Here is a 19,552-nt window from a genome sequence, read left to right on the forward strand (position 1 = left end):
ACTATGTGTTGGAGGTAGTGCGGAACATTTGAATTTTGTGTTTACGTGTTTATTATTTATTGTTATTCAATCCGAAATCCCCACAAATGAGAATTATTCTGAGCGCAGTGGAATGCCTCCGTTTTATGAATCATACAAAGAATAACCAGTTGTGTACTTCACAGAATTCGATTTTACTTTCCAGTTTTCAGATAGTCACTCAGGCGTAAATAACAAAATTATTACATGTTTTTATCAGTGTTCAAGGTCGCGATTAAAGGATATTTTGTTTAATACCGAACACTAGGTTTTCTATTGTTCACAACATGTTTGATGATGACGAATGTAAATAATTGATACTTGAAATCTGATTTTTCCCTCCATCATTGGGATATAGGTAATTATCATTTTCCTCTATTTTTTATACAAATTTTTGTCTTATATTTTTAAATAAGGAGTTTCTTTCTCAGTTCCCTCTTTTGTTTTGAAGTATTTTGCTAAACTACTTATTTTGTTATTTTTGTTTCCAGATGTCCTTTACTGTTTCTAAATATAGATTTGACTGGGAATAGTACCAAAAAATATCATTGTAAAGTGTTATTATGTTATTATGCTACACTAATAATCTATTTCAAAATGAACTTCCCATAAAATAATATACAATAAAAACAATTATAAATTCCTGCTTTGCAGATACTGCAAACATATCAAAAATGTGACTGGTTTTCCTTACTATCTTTAATTTAGTCACTGTTAAATAAAAGTACTCTGCTAGTAATGTTGAATCAATGCAGCAATATTTCATTACTTAGACAAATTAATTACATGTTGTTTATCATTATTGAGTCCAAGATTGATTGTTTACTTTCTATAATTACCAAGTTACTGCCTGAGTAAATCAATTTGAAAGAGTACACTGGTTTTGGTAATATCGAAACAACATTTTTTGCACCAACACCACCATTTAATCTTATCGATATCTTTAGAGCTGGCCTAAGACAATGAAGAAATATTTTTACTTTGTCCAAAATGTCGGGAATTCTAGATATATTGGTCCAAAAATGAAACTATTAGGTACTCCAGAAATTATGGCTTGCTTATTTACTTCTAAAGGTAATAAAAAATCTTTGAAACTATGAATTTGAAGATTATTCTGATTATTAGATTAGATTCTCAGTAGACAAAATATACCATGTTAACTAACTTTTGACTTGGAATCCGATGGATGATGATAAATTAGAATATAAGTTTCATTATGGAAGTTAGTGTAATAATGTTTGAATTTAATGAAATGATCAATGTCTTGTTTTTAATGTGTTTATTCAATTTGCAAAAAATGTAAACTTTTATTGATATCAATATTGACAAAAAAGGATAGAGGAATTGGAATAGAGTTTCATAGAGACTTTACTTACTAAAGTAACATTTCAATTAATGAAGAAATAAATTGTATTTTTACTATTGCATATAACTCTAGGTAAGATATTTTCTTCAATTCAGCTGGACGGTTCAACTTTTATTTTCTAATGTTTCACATCATGTAGAACAACCATTGAAAAAGTTCTACTTTCTGTTGGAAGCAGACTATTCTGTTCAATAACTTTTATTCATTTTACAGCACAACTGAAAAATGTCTTCAGAAGAATCAGATTTAGAAGAGAATTTAAGGAACCTGAAACTCGAGGATAAAGATATAAATATCCTCTTGCTTGGAGAAACAGGTGTTGGAAAATCCACTTTCATAAATGCTGTTGCAAATTATCTCTCTCTGAAGTATTTTGATAACGCTGAGAAAGAAGGATTGGTTGTGTTGATACCTACTGTTTTCAAGATAGCGAATAAGAACGGAAAAATTCAGGAGATAAAAGTAGGACCTGAAAATGACAAAAATGAGCTTTTGGAATCAGGTGAATCTGCAACCCAAGACGTGAGAACTTATGTGTTTCCTGTATGGAGAGGAAGAGTCAATGTCCGTTTGATTGATACTCCTGGAATGGGAGATACACGCGGGATCGAACAAGACGAAAAGAACTGTGACTATATAGTGCGTTATCTGAAAACCCTGAATAAAGTCCATGCAATATGCTTCCTTTTCAAACCGACAGAAGCCAGAAAGACTGTCTATTTCGAATACTGTATGTTTCAAATGCTGTCCCGCCTCGACAAAACTGCCTGCAAAAATATATTCTTTCTTTTTACCAACACCAGAGGCTCAGATTATGGACCAGGGGATACTTTTTCAAATCTGAAGTCATTTATGAAGCACTTGCAAGCAAAGACTACAGGAGTTGAAATTGCTGTAGACAAAAATAAATTTTGCTTCGATAATGAGGCTTTCAAGTTTCTAGCAGGGCTCAAGAAAAAAGTTAAGTTCGATGATTCCATCAAGGAAATCAACTTGAAGAGTTGGCAAGAATCGGCGAAGCAGTGTTGGTGGTAAGTCACAGTATAACAGGTCTTGGAATACGTACCATTCAAAACAGACACAGTGTGGGTTTATGTTAAGATCAAGAAGAATTATCAACATATCTAAAATTTTCAGGTTCATCAGACGCTTACAAAAAGAAACAACTCCTTACTCCACTGATAACTTACTTCAAGTTAATTATGTCAGGAGGCTTATGCTGCAACTTTCAAAAGTTCTTTCTGATATTAAGCAACTCGTGGATGCAAACCAAGTGGTAATTGAAAGGCTTAAGATGAATAGAAACTTCGAAATAGAGGACATCAGAAAGTTGAAAGATGAACAAAAATGTGAGGTTTCTAATGTTAAAACGATGACATTGAATCAAACCCTTTTAGTGTGCACCAGTCGAACATGTGCTGATGTTTACAGGGTGAGTCGAACATGCATCTTTAATAATACTTACAGCACATACATTCTTCAACAATCATTACAGTAATTGAATAGAATTGAAAGATACTTTATGAAAATTCATATTAACACTAACCGTAAGATTCTCACTCTAAGGATCTTACCAAAACTGCAAATGGGTTTACCAGCTAAAATGATGAATTACTTTATTTTATTTACAAACATTTTATACTCTACAATATTCGACAGGGAGACAAGATTAGTGTTCGTGTTGAATAATCTATGATCAATTTTCACACTGTTTGTTGTACCTATAAGCACTAGAATGTCTGTTGGAATTTATATATTGTTGAATAATTAGGTTAAGAAAGTGATCATTCTCAGGTTAATGGTATATCAAAGTGGCATTATAAGACTGTGTGCCACAGCCCATGCAACGAGACTTATAATGAAGTGAAAGATGTAAGAGGTTGTCCCAACTTGGTGACTTGTAACGTTATCGATCAAACCACTCGATGTTGCCGAAAATGTGGTTGTGATTTCTCCGTTCACATGCACGTCGATTATATAACTAAGTTGGAGAAAAATGTCATGTTGGATGAAGAAGTTTCCCAAAGAATTGCTATTAGAGAATCGCTTCTTGACAGTTCCATGGAAATCATCAATGATATAACATCAAATAATAAAGAGCTTCTGATAGAGCACGAAACTATACAGGATTTGCAGTATAACATCGCTATATTTCTGCAGAAAAATGCCATCATTGCTTCGAGTAATAGCTACAAGGAATACATAGAATACCTAATGAATCAGTAAGTTTTTACTTTTATTTATGATTTTTTCTGATTTTAAACACCCATTGGGATACCCATTGGGAATGACATCATTGAGAACAAAAATAGCTTAAAATGTTCAGGAGTACATATTATTAATGCTAGCAATTCTGAACTTATACAATGACCCTCACTTTCATATGCTTTGTTAGTTGCATATATTTACCATTTGTATGGTAATACTTCATTCTGTTCCGTATAGATGGCAGCACAAAATGTAATGTCGGTCATTAGAAACGATTGCGTTGTTGTTGTGGTAATGTGATATTATAAATGAAGTGTATTTCATCATTACGAAATCCTGATCAGTTATTATATTCATCTTTGCATTATCCCATACATATCGATAGAAAAATAAAATTTAATAATAATAATATCCTTTATTGCCATATAAATCTACAATGGACAGGGCAACGTCAATAGGTTTTGATATTTACAATATTTGTTATATATAATGATAATAATAGTATAATAAGGTACAGTACAATAATAAATAAGACGGTTGAATAATAATATAGTAACAATAATAATAGTAATAGTAATATCCTTCCTATAAATCTACATTGACGTCAATGGATTAGGATTTGCAATAGGTGATATTTATTACAACTACAGTTCCCATATCACAATTTTTATAATTGGTCAACATTACATGTTGGATAATTTAAGAAGGACCATTAAAAGAATTTTGCGCAGTACTCAGTTATGGTGCAATCGTATAGAGACCCATCACCAACTGTCGAAACTATAATTAACTTTGGTTTTTAGATAATCAATGACTGAGAGTCTGAATTTGTTGTGTTTTTCTGTATTTCTAATTTCTCTTGGGAGAGATTGATAAGCTTTGATGGCTTTGTAATGCGGTCCTTTTTCAAAAAATGATGAATTATGTCTTGGTATGCTTAGTTTGAAGACCATATTAATGCTTTGTGTAACAAAGTGTCCTCTGGTTGTTATGCAGTCAGAGTAGTCGCAAATTAACTTGGTTTAACAGCTGCTGAGACTGTTTATTTTTCTCCGGTGGAATCTCACCTGAGATATGGAATTCCATTTTGGTGCGTATGTAGAGCTTATCTACTAATAAATATTTCAATTTTGCAAAAACGAGCCATAAGATATATGTGCAAATCAAAATGTACAGACTCTTGTAGATTACTCTTTACCACTAATGGAATTCTAACAGTGATGTCTATCTTTAAAATGGAAACAGTGTGTTTAATTAAAAAATATTTTGAACAAATTTCAATCCTCACCAACCCATTAGGTGACAAGGCAATCCAACAACATTAAAAAACGTAACACAAAAGTATTCAAAACTGTCTGACATTTGAAACTTCTCTGATAGTATTAACAATTTTTATAGATGCATAATATGAACCATTATTTTGTGGATTAGAAATGACGTGGTCACACTGCTCTCAAGATGATTGTGGTTTGATCCAGCTTGAAAAATCTGGTTTTATTTTTAAATAGGTATATCATACACTCATAAATACAAATTGCATATATTGTCAAGATGTTATTTTCCTTGAAAATTCTCCGACATAACTGAAGTTTACTTTGAAAATGATGTACTCTCAATTTTTTGCTGATACTGGTATTTCTTCTATATATCCATGTTGGGAGAAACTTGTTGGGTTTCATTGGAATTTCATAATAAAATGACCGATAGCAATTTCAGTTAATCTCGTGGCTTAGGCGGCAAACTTTGTTTCAATCAATAATTTCCTAGCAATAAAGAAAAATTTTTTAATGAATTTCTTCACAAATCTAACAAAAAAGAAAATATATCCTCTCAAAAGTCCCTCAGGAAAATCATTGAGATTCAATGTAATTCAACACTTTCATAAATGATCCCAATTTGTGAATCTGCTGTACAATGCAGAGCTTAATACTAGTTAATTATTCTTTGTTTTCTTTACTTTCTTTTGAGGCCTACAAAATTTGATTACTTTAAAAACTCCAAACCTTTAAGAAATGAAAGTTCTTGTTACATCAAATCTATTGGTTTACATCAATAGTCAGTGTTTTATTTCAAAATGATTGTGAAATTTTATAAGCAACTGCTCAAACATTTGCAGAAAATGCTTTTTATATTGGAATTGACAGACTTTTTCTCTTGGCAGATTTGTTTTCCAACAACTGTTTTCATTTACATGATATTCTTTCAACTCCAAATCCTATCCGTGGTACAGGGTAGTGACGAGTATTAAAAAATAAATAAAACTGACAAAAAAAAATCTTCTAAGATATCATTCGGAATTTATATCAAACTTTTAAATCTAATGTGCTCATCCTAGAATCATGTTCTGCGGTTAACTTAACACTTGGCTAGGTAAAGCTTAAAGTAAAATGGAAACATCCAGAACGCATGAAATACAGTATGCCAGAAATACACTATGGAATCTGTTCAACTTCTCCAGGAGTTTGAGATGTGTGGAAGAATGGATATCCTCATATAACTTTTCCTAAGTATTTGTTGCAATTATCAAGTATATTGAAAATTTGAGACCTTCCACCCATCTATATTCGACAATTCCACAATAAAATTTAATGTTTTTGTTGATTCCATAAAGAAAGAAGATTGAGGGAGCATCAGACAGCAAGAAAATGGAAGATTTGAAGAGTCTTCTTCGGGAACATGAAGAAAATGAAAAAGTTTTTCACCGAGCCCTCCAAAAGAATGCATCTTCCGATTTGTCATTTGACAGTCGACAACTTACAGAAATACATCTAAAAAAGTTATTTAATTTGACACATAACGGCTCAAGAATCAAACAGATTTATGATGAACTGAAGAAGTTGGAGAAAGAAGCTCCACCTAAAGTTAAAGAATATGTGCATAACAAATGCTACGAAAAAGAGGACGATCAGAACAATAAAAGTCGTAGAGGAGGAAATCAGAACCAGAGGAGGGATGGAAAGCCCCATGAAAATTTTTCTCAGAAGCAAAGAGACAGGAAAGGTAGCGAAAAGCAAAGAGAATTTGTTTCGAGAAACAAAGGGAGAGATTTCAGTAGAGGTAATGATTGATAGTTCATGTTTTAATGCTTGATTCTTGATTCCATAAATCTATGTTATAAATTCATTATTGATATACAGTTAGGTACAAATTCAATGTCATCATCAATGTTATGATTTTGTTTTAATTTAAAAACTTCATGTAGACTTTGGCATTGGTTTTGCTTTAAATTAGACCAGAAATAATATGGACACTCATCACTAAATACTATTCATTACCTGTCTCCAAAAAAATAATCTTTGTTCAAATTTTGAAAATAAAAGTTTGGTACAGGACCAAATAAGGAAATGAATCAATAAAAAAAAGAGAAAATATACTCATCAAGTCCGACACATAGTAAAAACTAATGAAATTTCCGATGTTGTAAGTATTCATTGTGGGGTTCCTCAAGGATCCATCCTTGGCCTTACTCTTTTTTACTATATGTGAACGATCTGTTGATGCTCAAAATATCAGAGACATTTATTTTTTTTGCTGGTGATAGAAGGGACTGAAAAAATTATGTATCTCAATTTTGGGTATTCATATTGATTGTGATTTAAAATTTTATGAATACATAAACAATCTGAATATAAAATTATCTGCAGGCTATTATACTATTGGAAAAGTCTCAAATGAGTTAATGTACTTAGCAGCAAAATCAGTGTATTAGGCCCTGATAGATTCACATTTACGTTTTGATGTTTCATTTTGAGGAGTTTGTAACAGTTCGTCGTTATAAAGTGTATTTGTGCAACAAAATCGAACTGAAATTTCAGGACTCATGTAGATCGCACTTTGAAAAACACAATATTCTCACAGTTGTGTGTCTCATCAATAAAAATTAGTCAAGATTCATCACACTGAATACTACTCTACCTGACAAGGTAATAACTTGCATTTACCTGTAGCATATGAAAGTACCATTTGCCATTTTCCACTAGATGGTACTAGTTTACCCTCTGAATAATTATTTTCGACCAGATTTGGTAACGAAGGTTTTTGTTTTTTGGTCTGACCTTTCGTTTTTGCTTTGAAATTTCATTCTGAGGTGCCAATGAATAAAACTGACAGCCTTTTGGTATAAAATATAATTTGTTGATCACTACTTATATAATTTTTCATTCTGGTCTTATTTTTGGGATACGTTATCGGCTGAAGAATAAACTTAGGCATCCTGAGAATGATTTACTATTACCCAGAACCCACACAAAATTTATCCTTGATACATTATTGTAGATTCAAAAATATCTTGTAAGCAAATATTTTTAGTTGCTCTAAATACCAGGCACATACAAAAGAACTGGACACACTAAGGCAGGTTAGTTGTACAATTGATACCTTCATATATGGACACACTAAATCGAAAGTGTTTTCATTACTTGCTACTCAATATTATCAGATATGTAATTGAAAGAGTATTCATTCATTATTTTTGAAACAATTTGAAGCAAAAATGTATGCTTAAGTAAAATCTTCGTAAGTCTTGTACATAAAATTTTTCTCTATGTTGCAGACTATAATTGTGACGATACTTTTAAACGTTATATCTCAAACCTTATGAATCTTTCAAAGTGTCTGTGAAATAAAGTACATCATGGATATCAAAACAATATTTTTTTCCATTAAAGACAGATTAGATCATCGAGAAGGAGGCAGACAAAACCGGGAATCGGATCAAAGGTATCGCCAAGACTCTCGTGCAACCCCACCAGTATATCCTCAAGAAGCTCATGGTGGGTATCCTGAACCCCAGCATAATTCGATGAACTATGACAGAGGTATGACTGCTAAAAAATATATAAATCACTTGACTCGGCAGGCGAAATTTGTTCATCTATTTTTATTTTAATTCTTAGATAGGGCCAATACAGAGCGAAACCAACACGATCCGAGGTATTATCAAGATCCCAGAATGGCACCTCCGCCTCACCCTTTTGGAGCTCATGGCGGATATTCTGAACATCCGCAATATGCCAGTAATTATGATAGAGGTAAGATCAGTATTTATTTATTTATTTATTTATTTATTTATTTGACACTTTGGTACATTGAGTACATGTGCTAAGTCATAATTAAAAAACAAAAATAAAACTACAGAAGTTGAACAATACAAAAACAATAAATATGGTTCACGTCCACAAACTTTCACAACATAGAAGTATTATATAAAAAATCGGAGAAGCTCTAGCAAATACTCTCAAAATGTCATGAAAAAGTGTCGTGCAAGAATTCCTCAAGACTGTAGTAACACTTCTGTAAGAGATGTTTCTTCACCTCAATTTTAAAAAGTTTATCTGACTCGATTTTCGTAATAGATGCCGGCAAGTTATTATAACAGTTTGTTGTATTAAATAGTGGGGAGCATCTAAAGTGAGCCGTTTTGTGTGAGGGGGTTCTTAACAGTTTCCCATGACGGGTGTCTCTACCATGTATATCTGCATTTGTGACAAATTCAGTTATATTGTTACGGGCAAAAGTGACACACTTCAAGATAAATAAAGAAGGTGCCGTCAATAGGCCCTCTCTTAAGAAAATTGGTCTACAACTATCTTGAAAATCTATATTAAAAATTAGTCTCAGCAATCTTTTCTGAGCAACAAAAACTCGTGGCAATTCCGTTGCACATCCCCAAGAAATGATATTAAAGCTGATGTGAGAATAAGCCATAGAAAAATAGACATTCATCAATCCAAAATTATCTAAAGTGTTTTTCAATTGTTTGATTGAGTAATATGCGGAATTGAGTGTTGCAGACCTTCTGAATATGACCGCTCCAGGTCAAATTTTCGTCTAAAGACGTTCCTAAAAACAAGACTTCGCTGGAAGATCGAATACCATTTATTGTGAAAGAGTCACTGCTGAAATTTTTCCTAATAAATGATTTCATTGAAACAGATTTAGATTTATTCAGAATAAGTTTGTTACGTTGACACCAAGCACTGAATTTATCTATTATTTTATTTATTTTGTCTGACAACTCAACTTCGTTTTTGTCGGCCACAGTAATTGCAGTGTCATCCGCAAACATGGTTATGTGACACTCAGAAAAGAATTCAGACAGGTCATTTATGAAATTGAGGAACAACAATGGTCCCAGGACAGAACCTTGAGGCACTCCTAGCTTTACATCTTTGGGACTTGATAAAATTCCAATGCAGCTAACTATTAGACTACGGTTTTCCATATATGATTTCACCCAGTTCAATAGATTATTTGGGAAACCTAGGCCTGCAAGTTTAATTATAAGAAATTCGGAAGAAATGGTATCAAATGCTTTTGACAAATCGAAAAAAAGTGTTACAACTAGTTTATTCGAGTCAAGCTGTGTATAAATGAAATTTAATAAATGGTATGAAGTTATTGGTTATTACTAAACAGATTATTTTGATCCATGTAATTCAGAATTCTGTTACTAACAACTTTCTCAAACAGTTTAGAGAGGGAACAAAGTAAAGATATCTGTCTGTAGTTGTCTACCTCAGTTTTGTCGCCTTTTTTATATAAAGGAAATATGAGAGCCGTTTTAAATACATTTGGAAAACAACCTACAAAAAATGACTGATTCATCAAAAACAATAGTGGCTCGATTATAAGGTCTACAATTTTTTTCACAGTAACTATTGAGATACCATCAGTACCTGCGGAGTTTTTATTTGCCATTGTTTCCAGAGTACCTAGAATTTCTGTCTTTGTGAATGTGAATTTATCTCCTTTCTCTTTCATCATTAATAATCATCATAATCATTGAGGTAATTAATATGTATAGGTAAGTCCTGAAAGCCAAACATTCTAAATAAATTCACAGGTAACTAAACTAATTATATTCAGTTAATAATCAGTTATTAAAGCTCTTGATATATATAAACCCTGAGGGAAAATATCTTTGAAAGACATTTTTTCGTGAAGGACTCAATATTTCTTACTGTTTTTGGAGTGTAATAAGGAGAATACAGATAACAGGATCAGGCATAGCGGAGCATATTCTAAGATCATCTAGTGTTTTTAGAATATACAGGGTGTTTCAAATTCGTTCCTCACCATTGGGATCTCGGAAACTATAAGAGATACGAAGATGGTTAAATTGGGGCAAAGTTGCGCATTTACCTGACTAACAATATGCCGAAGAAAAGAGAATTGATACTTTCTACGTTTTTTACCACTTTTATTTGTAACTAACGTTGCTGCAGTCTCGTCTTATAAGGATATTTTCAAACTTATGCATTAAACTAACAATGGCCCTTAAGCCCTGTAAGTAATAATAAAGGTGCTTGGCTTGATTGAGTACCTGAATTTACGCGATATGTGCGTGTGTTTCGAGTGTGAACTGAATGCTGCTATTGAGATTATTCATGAATATCATAAATTGGTTCAGTTGCCGTGTAGTACCTCTGAAACAGGCAAGAATATCGTCTACCTATCTGCACCAAAAATGAATAAGTTTTTTACCCAGATCGGAATGTACTATAGTGGTCTCCAAGCTGTTCATAAATATGTCTGCTTGGAAATATGAACCTTACTGAATTCCCAAATAAACATCCTGTATATGTATTTATGTAGACTATCTCATATGACATCTGGACATTTCCTTCATTTCATGTATGTCAAAAGAAATACAGCGGTTTTGAAAACGGAAAAAAGCAAAACATTGATTTTTTTTTTCGAAGATTTTTCAATTTGTAGGCAAAATTTATGGATACTACAGGTTACTGACTAATTAGACTTTTCGTGATTTATATTACGCAGTAACTTTTCGGGATGAACTTTTCAGGATGAACTTTGCCCTTTCACTTAAATGAAATGAATAAAAACACTTTTGTCTAAATACCACTGGTAGATTTTATTTATACGACCGGTTTGACCCCGTCATCAAGTATAAAACTGAAATCTGAAGTTTGAAATATCGGTTATATTAGAATTTTCAGTATGCTGTAAGGACAGGTATTTGATAGACAAGTAGTTGTGCAAACCAGGATGCCAACTTTAAAATTCAACACTGAAAATTCTAGGGGTTGGTAAACTTATAAATTCAAGAGAGGAGACCTACATAAATCGAGTTGCTCGTTTAGATGTAACTTTGCCCTTTATTGTTCAGCAGATTCTTAATGATTTAGAGTTGTTTATTTTTCAGATTTTGAAAGGTTATGTACCCAAAAAACAGTAAGAAAAAAAAATCATTTTTGACATTTTAAAAACATCACCAATGAAAGAGTTCAAATTGTGTCAATTGTCAAGTATCTGGGTTTTATGATACACAACTTTTTGAGCTTTAATTCGTAATTTGAACGACTCCTAGATGGTTTTCTGTTGAAAAAATACTTTTATTTCATCATCATTTCTATATACGAAATTTGAAACCAATTGGCTCCTGAAAACTTTTAGATGTTCAAAATTTTCAATAAAATTATTTATAGTACCTGTGGAAAAGCTAATATTTACATTACTAACACAACATATCGAAGCACTGTGAACTTCTTATTTTGCAAAGGTTTTTAGGAATCTAATAAGTAGTGAACAATTCTTGAAAATCAAACATTTGGTTATTTTGAATAAATATTTATGCTGTATCTAGTATTTATTTTTTTTTTCACATCACAATCTTTAGTGATATTTTTTCGTTCTGAGTGAAATGTGTATCTCACTGATATGTGTATCTCATTTGTTTTAGTAAATTTTTATTTTTGTATCCCATATACAGGGTGTAACTGAATAACTGTAAAATATTTGAGGAGGTGATTCCTCAACGAAAAAAAGATAGGATTTTTCATATAAAGAAACTCCATTGGAGCATCCCTTGTTAAGATACAGCCCCTTAAAGGGGGTACATAAAATTTGTATAACAATTTTTTGCACAAGCACTGCATAAGTGACAATATTGAAATTAACCTGACGTTTTGAACTATCAAAAAGACACTTAGCCAGTAATTTATTTGGTTTACCCCATGGTTGTAAGGGGTGGAAAACGCAACCCCTAAAATTTATTTCCAATGTAACTTTTTGTCTTACTATTTGTTAACATTTAAAAATTTATTTCCGATAGCCTGTTTCATTCTAAATAAAAAATGTCTCTTTTTGCCCAAAATAAACCAGTTCGCAGCAAAAAATTATTTTACGAACAACTACAGAGATACATTGTCATAAATGCGAACTGGATTTATTGTTATTTTGTAGTACCTGAATTAAACGATTAAAGGGTAATAAACAAAACTAATTTATTAATAACAAAACACAACATGTAGAAATCATAGTAAATGTTCAATATGTCTACCTTCAGACATGATGATGCGGTTTCTTAAGTCCTCTACATCGCGAACAGGAGTACGATAAACCAAATGCTGTAAATGACCCCAAATAGAGAAATCGAGACCTCCTCGACCTATCCACTGATTTGCATATGTTTCAGTTTAATGCTGACGTGCTACTTGAGTAAAATGGGCGGGAGCCCCATCATACATAAAAAACATATCCCTTCTGACGCCCAAAGGAACTTCCTCCAGCAGTACTGGATGCACTTCTCCTAAAAATTGAACGTATGTCTCACCATTTAATCGAGGAGGTAGAAAACCCAACCCCAATAACTCCGAGCCACACGTTAAGAGAAAACTGTTCTTGATGGTTAGTTTCGACAAGAGCGTGAGGGTTTTCATCAGCCCATATGTGGTTGTTATGAAAATTAATAATCTTGTCCCGAGAAAAACTACATTCGTCTGTGAATTCTATCGTCTTCAGAAAGTCACAATTTCTGCTAATCATTTCCAGCATCCAATTGCAAAATTCAAGTCGGTTCGGAAAGTCTCGCGGTAACAGTGCCTGTACTCGTTGCAGATGGTAAGGGTATAAGATTTCGAAATACCGTCATATGATCAACATTTAGCTGGAAAGCAATTTTTCTAGTACTGGTAGTAGGTTATTCTTCAATCAAATTAAGTACTGCTTCCTCAAGCTGTGGTGTTCGTACTTCTCAATGGCGACCACAATCCTGCGTTCTTTTGTCGAATGAACCATATTCTCGCAATCGTTGATGAAGTCGAGCAAAAATTCTATGTGAAGGATGCTGCCGTTAAGGATACATTTCAGCATATCTTCTAGAAGCTTCTAACCCATTCCCCTGCGACAGATTGTAAACGTGATGCATATCAGCCATTTCCTCATTTGTGTATGCCATTTTAATAAGAAGTGAACTATTAAAGTAACAAATTAAGAACAGAACAACAACACACAATTAGTATTAATTCAATTTTGAAAATTCACAAACTGACAGCGTCATACCAATTTAATTGTCACTGTCGCTAATAATAGCGACCTACTAGATAGACTAGTTTCGTATTTTCGCATTTATGACGATGTAACTCTAGTTGTTCGTAAAATAATTTTTTGCTGCGAACTGGTTCATTTTGGGCACAAAACCCAAGAGACATTCTTTTGTTTAGAATGAAACAGGCTATCGGAAATAAATTTTTAAATGTTAACAAATAATAAGACAAAAAGTTACATTGGAAATAAATTTTAGGGGTTGCGTTTTCCACCCCTTACAACCATGAGGTAAACCAAATAAATTTCTGGCTAATTGTCTTTTTGGTAGTACAAAATGTCAGGTTAATTTCAATATTGTAACTTTTTTAGTGCTTGTGAAAAAAATTGTTATACAAATTTTATGTACACCATTTAAGGGGCCGTATCTTAACAAGGGATGCTCCAATGAAATTTCTTTATATGAAAGATCCTATCTTTTTTCGATAAGGAATCACCTCCTTAAATGTTTTACACTTATTTAGTTACACCCTGTATATTGGCGCTCCTAATTCAAATAAATATCTATGTTACTATCTATCTACAATTTGACATGCATTAATCAACTTAACTAAAATTGAGAATTTCTTTCTCGAGCTGGCTGAGAGTTTGGAAAGAAAGCTGAATACAGCTGTAGTTAATAATGAAATTTTATGCAGCTATTCAAGTTCAACATTGAAAACTATTTGTTTGGGATGGCTGGTTAAACTAATTGATTTCAACTACATGTAACAGTTTTCAATTGTCCTTTTACTAGGTCCGAATTACCCAAACAAAGGACAAAGTAACTACGACAGATATGATTTGAATGTGTCTGTAAGCAGTAGAGAATCCCGTCCAATTCATGAAACTCTTTATCCTCCAGGTCGTCCACACGGTCCTTATCCGCCACCACCTGGTCAATATCCGCCACCACCTGGTCCTCATCCGCCAACACCCGGTCCTTATCCGCCACATTATGGACATTATCCCCCCCAATATGGCGCTTACCCGGCGCAGTATCCATATTCATCTGAACCTCAAGCGCCTCATAGTCGGGAACAGCAAGGGGCCCGTCGTTCGGATGTGTCACCTACGCGAAGACCCCATAATCCATCTAGACCAGCCAGAAATAGAAGGAACAATCGAGATGGAAAAAGGAATGATGACAGAAGGGGTCGAGGTGGTCAGACAGGCGGACGAGGAAGAGATGGACAATCCTTCAAACCAAGGAATCGCAAACCACAAAATAAGAGTAGGCAGGATAAAACAGATGATGATTCTGATGGGTCGGACTCTTCTTCGGACTAATAACATATTTTATTCAATATTCTACTCAAGGTGAGTATTTTTAGATTGTTTGAAGTTGGCGAAATATAATAATTTACGTTTCTTTCAAGTTTGTAAGTATGAAGATCACCACATGATTCACACTTATCAGAAATTAAAATTGATAATATCGAATGATGGTGATGACTCAAAAATAAATAGGGTTGCCAAAGGCGGTCTGTTGCAAAGCCAAGCTTTGATATTGACCGCTGTCTCTCTCTACAGTTTTCACTGCAGGCAGGCCACCAGATGATACAAGAACCCAGTTTAAGGCTTATAGTGCAGAGAGAAGCAGAAAGTGATTCATCGTTCTTGACTCTCGTTAATTTCCCGAATTTGAGTGGCTTGAGTTTTCAATCGATCTCATAAGTAGAGTCTTGGAAATCATCGCCGCTAGTTACTCATAGTTGTTGAGTAACTAGTATCACTGGCAAGATGTGAAAATCTTAGACTGGCAGAGTTCAGTGTGATGAAGAATGTTAACTTTCACAACTGGAAATAGCTTTGCTACAAGTGCGATAGGCATTATCAAAGTCATCTTCTGCGCATATTGAATACTTTGTAAAATCAGAAAATATGTATTTCGAAACGTTTTGTATTGCAATGATCGTTCATCTTCGAGCAATACTTTTCTATTATTATTGATTCAATCAGATTACATAGTTGGAATAATATGGATTTATCATCATGTTTGTTATTCATTTCTTAAATGTTTAATTTGTAATTTTCAATTCAAGTACGTTTTGGGATAAATAAGTTCATCCACATTTGTTGAAAAACAAATTCAAAACCAGGTAAATTGAAAATTATCTAGCCTGCAGAGTACAATTTGTAAAATATGGTAACACAGTATCTTCCTCAATCACAGTTTCGTCGGGTGTATCACAGGGTTCTCATTTAGGGCCATTGCTTTTCAACCTATTTGTAAATGACTTGACTTTGATTTATCTAACTTTGTTCGCTATTGCAATTAAATATAGACAAATGTCAAAAATTTACTTTTTTTCAAAACAAAAATCCCATTAACCGGCCATATAAAATCAATCAATCAGAAACAACAAATACAATCAGAGATTTAGGAATCACTCTCGACCCAAAAATGTCATTCAAACCCCATATTGCAAATATTACTTCTAAAGCACTAAAACAGTTTATTTTCATTCTTAGATCTGCAAATCTCTCACTTCAATAAAAATCATAGAATAGAATAGAATTTAATCATCTGTAAAAGCAGAACATAATATGTTACAAAATAATTTGGTACACAAATGTTACTACTTCATTAGACTAGTCAACTAAAATCAGAATATTTACCTATTTATAAGACTAGTCTACATACACAACCTACTTTCAACGCTAAAATTTGTTAAAAAAGGTCATATTCAGTCATTTAAAAATTCCTTCACAGAATAGAATGCTTTTCTCAGCAAGAACTTACTTAAAAGAGATTTAAAAGTTTTAAAATCATTGAAATTTTTTTCACTGCCATATTTGTTCTTGAAATAATTATAAAATACGATGCCTTTGTATATGTGAGAGCATTGACCAATGGCAAGTCTCGAAAACGGCTGCTGCAAATTCCCTGCACTTCGTGTATTATAGTTATGGTGAGCACTATTTGTAGGTAGTACTTCCAATTGTTTTTTTACGTTTAAAATAGTTTGAAATATGTACAATGATGGCACAGTTAGAATAGATAATTCAGTAAATATTTCTTTGCATAATATTCTTTGATGTACCCCTTTTATGCATCTAATAATTTTCTTTTGCTGTAGAGATACTTTTTCTATTTGAGTTGAGCCTCCCCAAAATATCAACACATAGGATATATTTGATTGTATCAAACCATAGTAAACCAATAACAGCACGTCCATTGACACTGTATTCTTCAATTGCCTTAGTACAAAGCAGTTTTTACTCAGATTATTACATAAGCTGTTAATATGGTTTTCTCAGCTTAGTTTATGGTCCAAGGTAATACCTAGAAACTTCGTTGATGTGACCTGTTCAATACTTTTGCCATCAATTCTAATCAGGGAACAGAACGTTTTATTGATGTTTTTTGGAATGAATGAGATAAAATTTGATTTTTCTCTGTTCACACACAAGCTCTTACTGGTACACCATGTGTGAAATTGGTTTGCAACGGTGTTGGCAGTTTCTACTGTTTTTGCTAAGTTGTTTTCTCTCACTATCATAATTGTGTCGTCTGCATACATCATTTTGTGCGCTTGTTTGCATGTTGAGGTGATATTGACAAAAATAGTGAACAGTACTGGACCCAGTAGCGATCCTTGCGGTACCCCGCAAAGTACATGTACATGTACCGATTTTGCACTACCCAGTATCAATACTTGTTTTGGATTTTCGAGACACGATGTGAGCCAATTTAGTGGTGTCCCTCTAACACCAATGTGATAGAGTTTCTCAACTAGGAGCTTGTGATCGACCGTATCAAACGCTTTACTCAGATCAAAGAAGAGTACAATAGAGCTGTTTTTTAAATTCAAAGCATCATATAGTTGCAAACATAATTCTGCCATAGCAGAACTGGTAGACTTGTTTTGTCGAAAACCGTGTTGAGATGAGCCTAGGAGATTTCGAGATTCAAGGAAACTTGTTAATCTCGTGTTGAAGGCCATGTCTATGATCTTTGCAATCTGACTCTGTAAGCAGATATTTCTATAATTATTCATGTCATCTCTCGATCCTTTATTTTTATAGATAGGTATTGATTTAGAGATTTTCAAGGAATCAATGTACTTTCTAGAGGTGAACGATTTATTAATTATATGTGCTAATGGTTTGCTTATTTGCTCTTTCACAAAACGAATTACTTTGCCATCTATTTCGTCGATACTAGCTGACGGTTTCGATGTAGTTTTTGTGATAATTGATTCCACTTCATAGGGTGTTATTGGTGTTAGAAAGAATGAGTGTTCATACATTGGTGACATCGTTAGCCCACTACGGTCTGGGATAGAACCTGATGTGTTAGTGAAATAATTACTCAAAATGTTGCAGATTTGGGTTGGGTCAGATACTGTGTTATTGTCTATAATTAATTGGTTATGTTACTGGTTTTTTCTCGGTGCATCACACTGTATATCTAAAGTTTATTTCAAAAGTGTCTATATACAACTCTGCAATTTAACAAATTGACTTAACGAATTTATTTTTTTCCAGATAAATTTCCACAGAAGAAATGGTAGTTCTAAGAATTCCACTATTTCAGAAGTGATGGTGATGATAAATTAGGTACTATTTTAAATAATGATTTATCTTGGGGATATAATTGAAAGCTTTTTCCTGCCTACATAAAATGATGTGATGCAAACTTGTCACTATGTAGTAAAAAGGAAAATAATAATTTGCTTTATATTTCTACATGCCACGCCAATGCTTATTATTTTGTCCTCTTATTTTAATTGAGAATTGATGTGATTCCAGTATATTATTTCTTTTGAGGAATCTTTGTCGTATCATTATGTTTATTTCAATGTGTGTGTATTGATTTTTAGTTCAATGGTGTTTTATTTTTTGTATTGATAAAATAGATGAGATATTGATGATATGTATGAGTTTATTGTGTGGTAAAAAATTCCAATATCTTATATAAAATTAGTTTATTCTCAGAATGAGTTTTACTGTCTGGGAATATTACATACTTAACTTTTCTCAAAAAGAGATAGAGTTAGAAAATCTGAATATTTCATTATTCCAGAAACCAACAGAAAAAGTGGCAATTTTCCGTAATATTTCCCTATGAAACAAATGGGTGTATCGAAATGAAAGTGTTACTAGAAAACACACTAATTTCATTGGATGATGCCTTATTATATATTTTTATGAGGTAGGTAAGAAAATATTGTTTACCAAAGTTTGCTATTGAACCAATAGATATCTTTTTGGTTATTGGTATGATAATATATAATATATTTTATAAATGTTCACTTTTTATCATTCATCATACATGTCTAGGCTATTCATGATGACAGAATGAAAAGTGATGAAATGTCATACAACGAAAATTGTGAAACTTATTGATTTTACCGACATTTCAAATGTTTAATTTGTGGTGAATGTTAACAGTTTCAACTGCAGTTGGCCAACTCTACTTCTGCATCGTAACCTTATTGACCCGTTTATGGGATCCTCTCAAATGAGACTCTTTGAAGCCTTGCGAATATATTGAGATGATAAATGATGATTATGATGATGGATCACTATATTGTTATTGTGGCAAGGCTTTTTAGGTTTAGTATTCAGGGTGAGAAATGAAAAATATATATTTATAACTTGTGAGAATTATTTTAAATATTGTGT

General features: G+C 32.8%; 1 protein-coding gene across 2 annotated transcripts; it reads left to right on the forward strand.

Annotated features, from left to right (window-relative positions):
* Nucleotides 1-15: 15 nt before the first annotated feature.
* LOC111503734 (uncharacterized) lies at nucleotides 16-18,800 on the forward strand. Of its 2 annotated transcripts, none has more exons than XM_074182091.1 (9): nucleotides 16-376; nucleotides 1,598-2,415; nucleotides 2,522-2,816; nucleotides 3,179-3,606; nucleotides 6,204-6,649; nucleotides 8,260-8,409; nucleotides 8,488-8,622; nucleotides 14,676-15,238; nucleotides 18,413-18,800. In XM_074182091.1, exons 2-8 carry the CDS (start codon nucleotides 1,610-1,612, stop codon nucleotides 15,206-15,208), a joined length of 2,793 nt encoding a protein of 930 aa, XP_074038192.1. In that variant the 5' UTR covers nucleotides 16-376; nucleotides 1,598-1,609; the 3' UTR covers nucleotides 15,209-15,238; nucleotides 18,413-18,800. The 2 variants fall into 2 exon arrangements, with proteins under 2 accessions (XP_074038192.1, XP_023013892.2); XM_023158124.2 differs by having other exon boundaries at nucleotides 19-376; nucleotides 14,784-15,238.
* Nucleotides 18,801-19,552: the final 752 nt, after the last annotated feature.

This window comes from Leptinotarsa decemlineata, unplaced genomic scaffold (assembly GCF_025532065.1).
Source record: "Leptinotarsa decemlineata unplaced genomic scaffold, Ldec_3_MD MMD2_tig00026328_RagTag_RagTag, whole genome shotgun sequence".
NCBI classification, from domain to species: domain Eukaryota; kingdom Metazoa; phylum Arthropoda; class Insecta; order Coleoptera; family Chrysomelidae; genus Leptinotarsa; species Leptinotarsa decemlineata.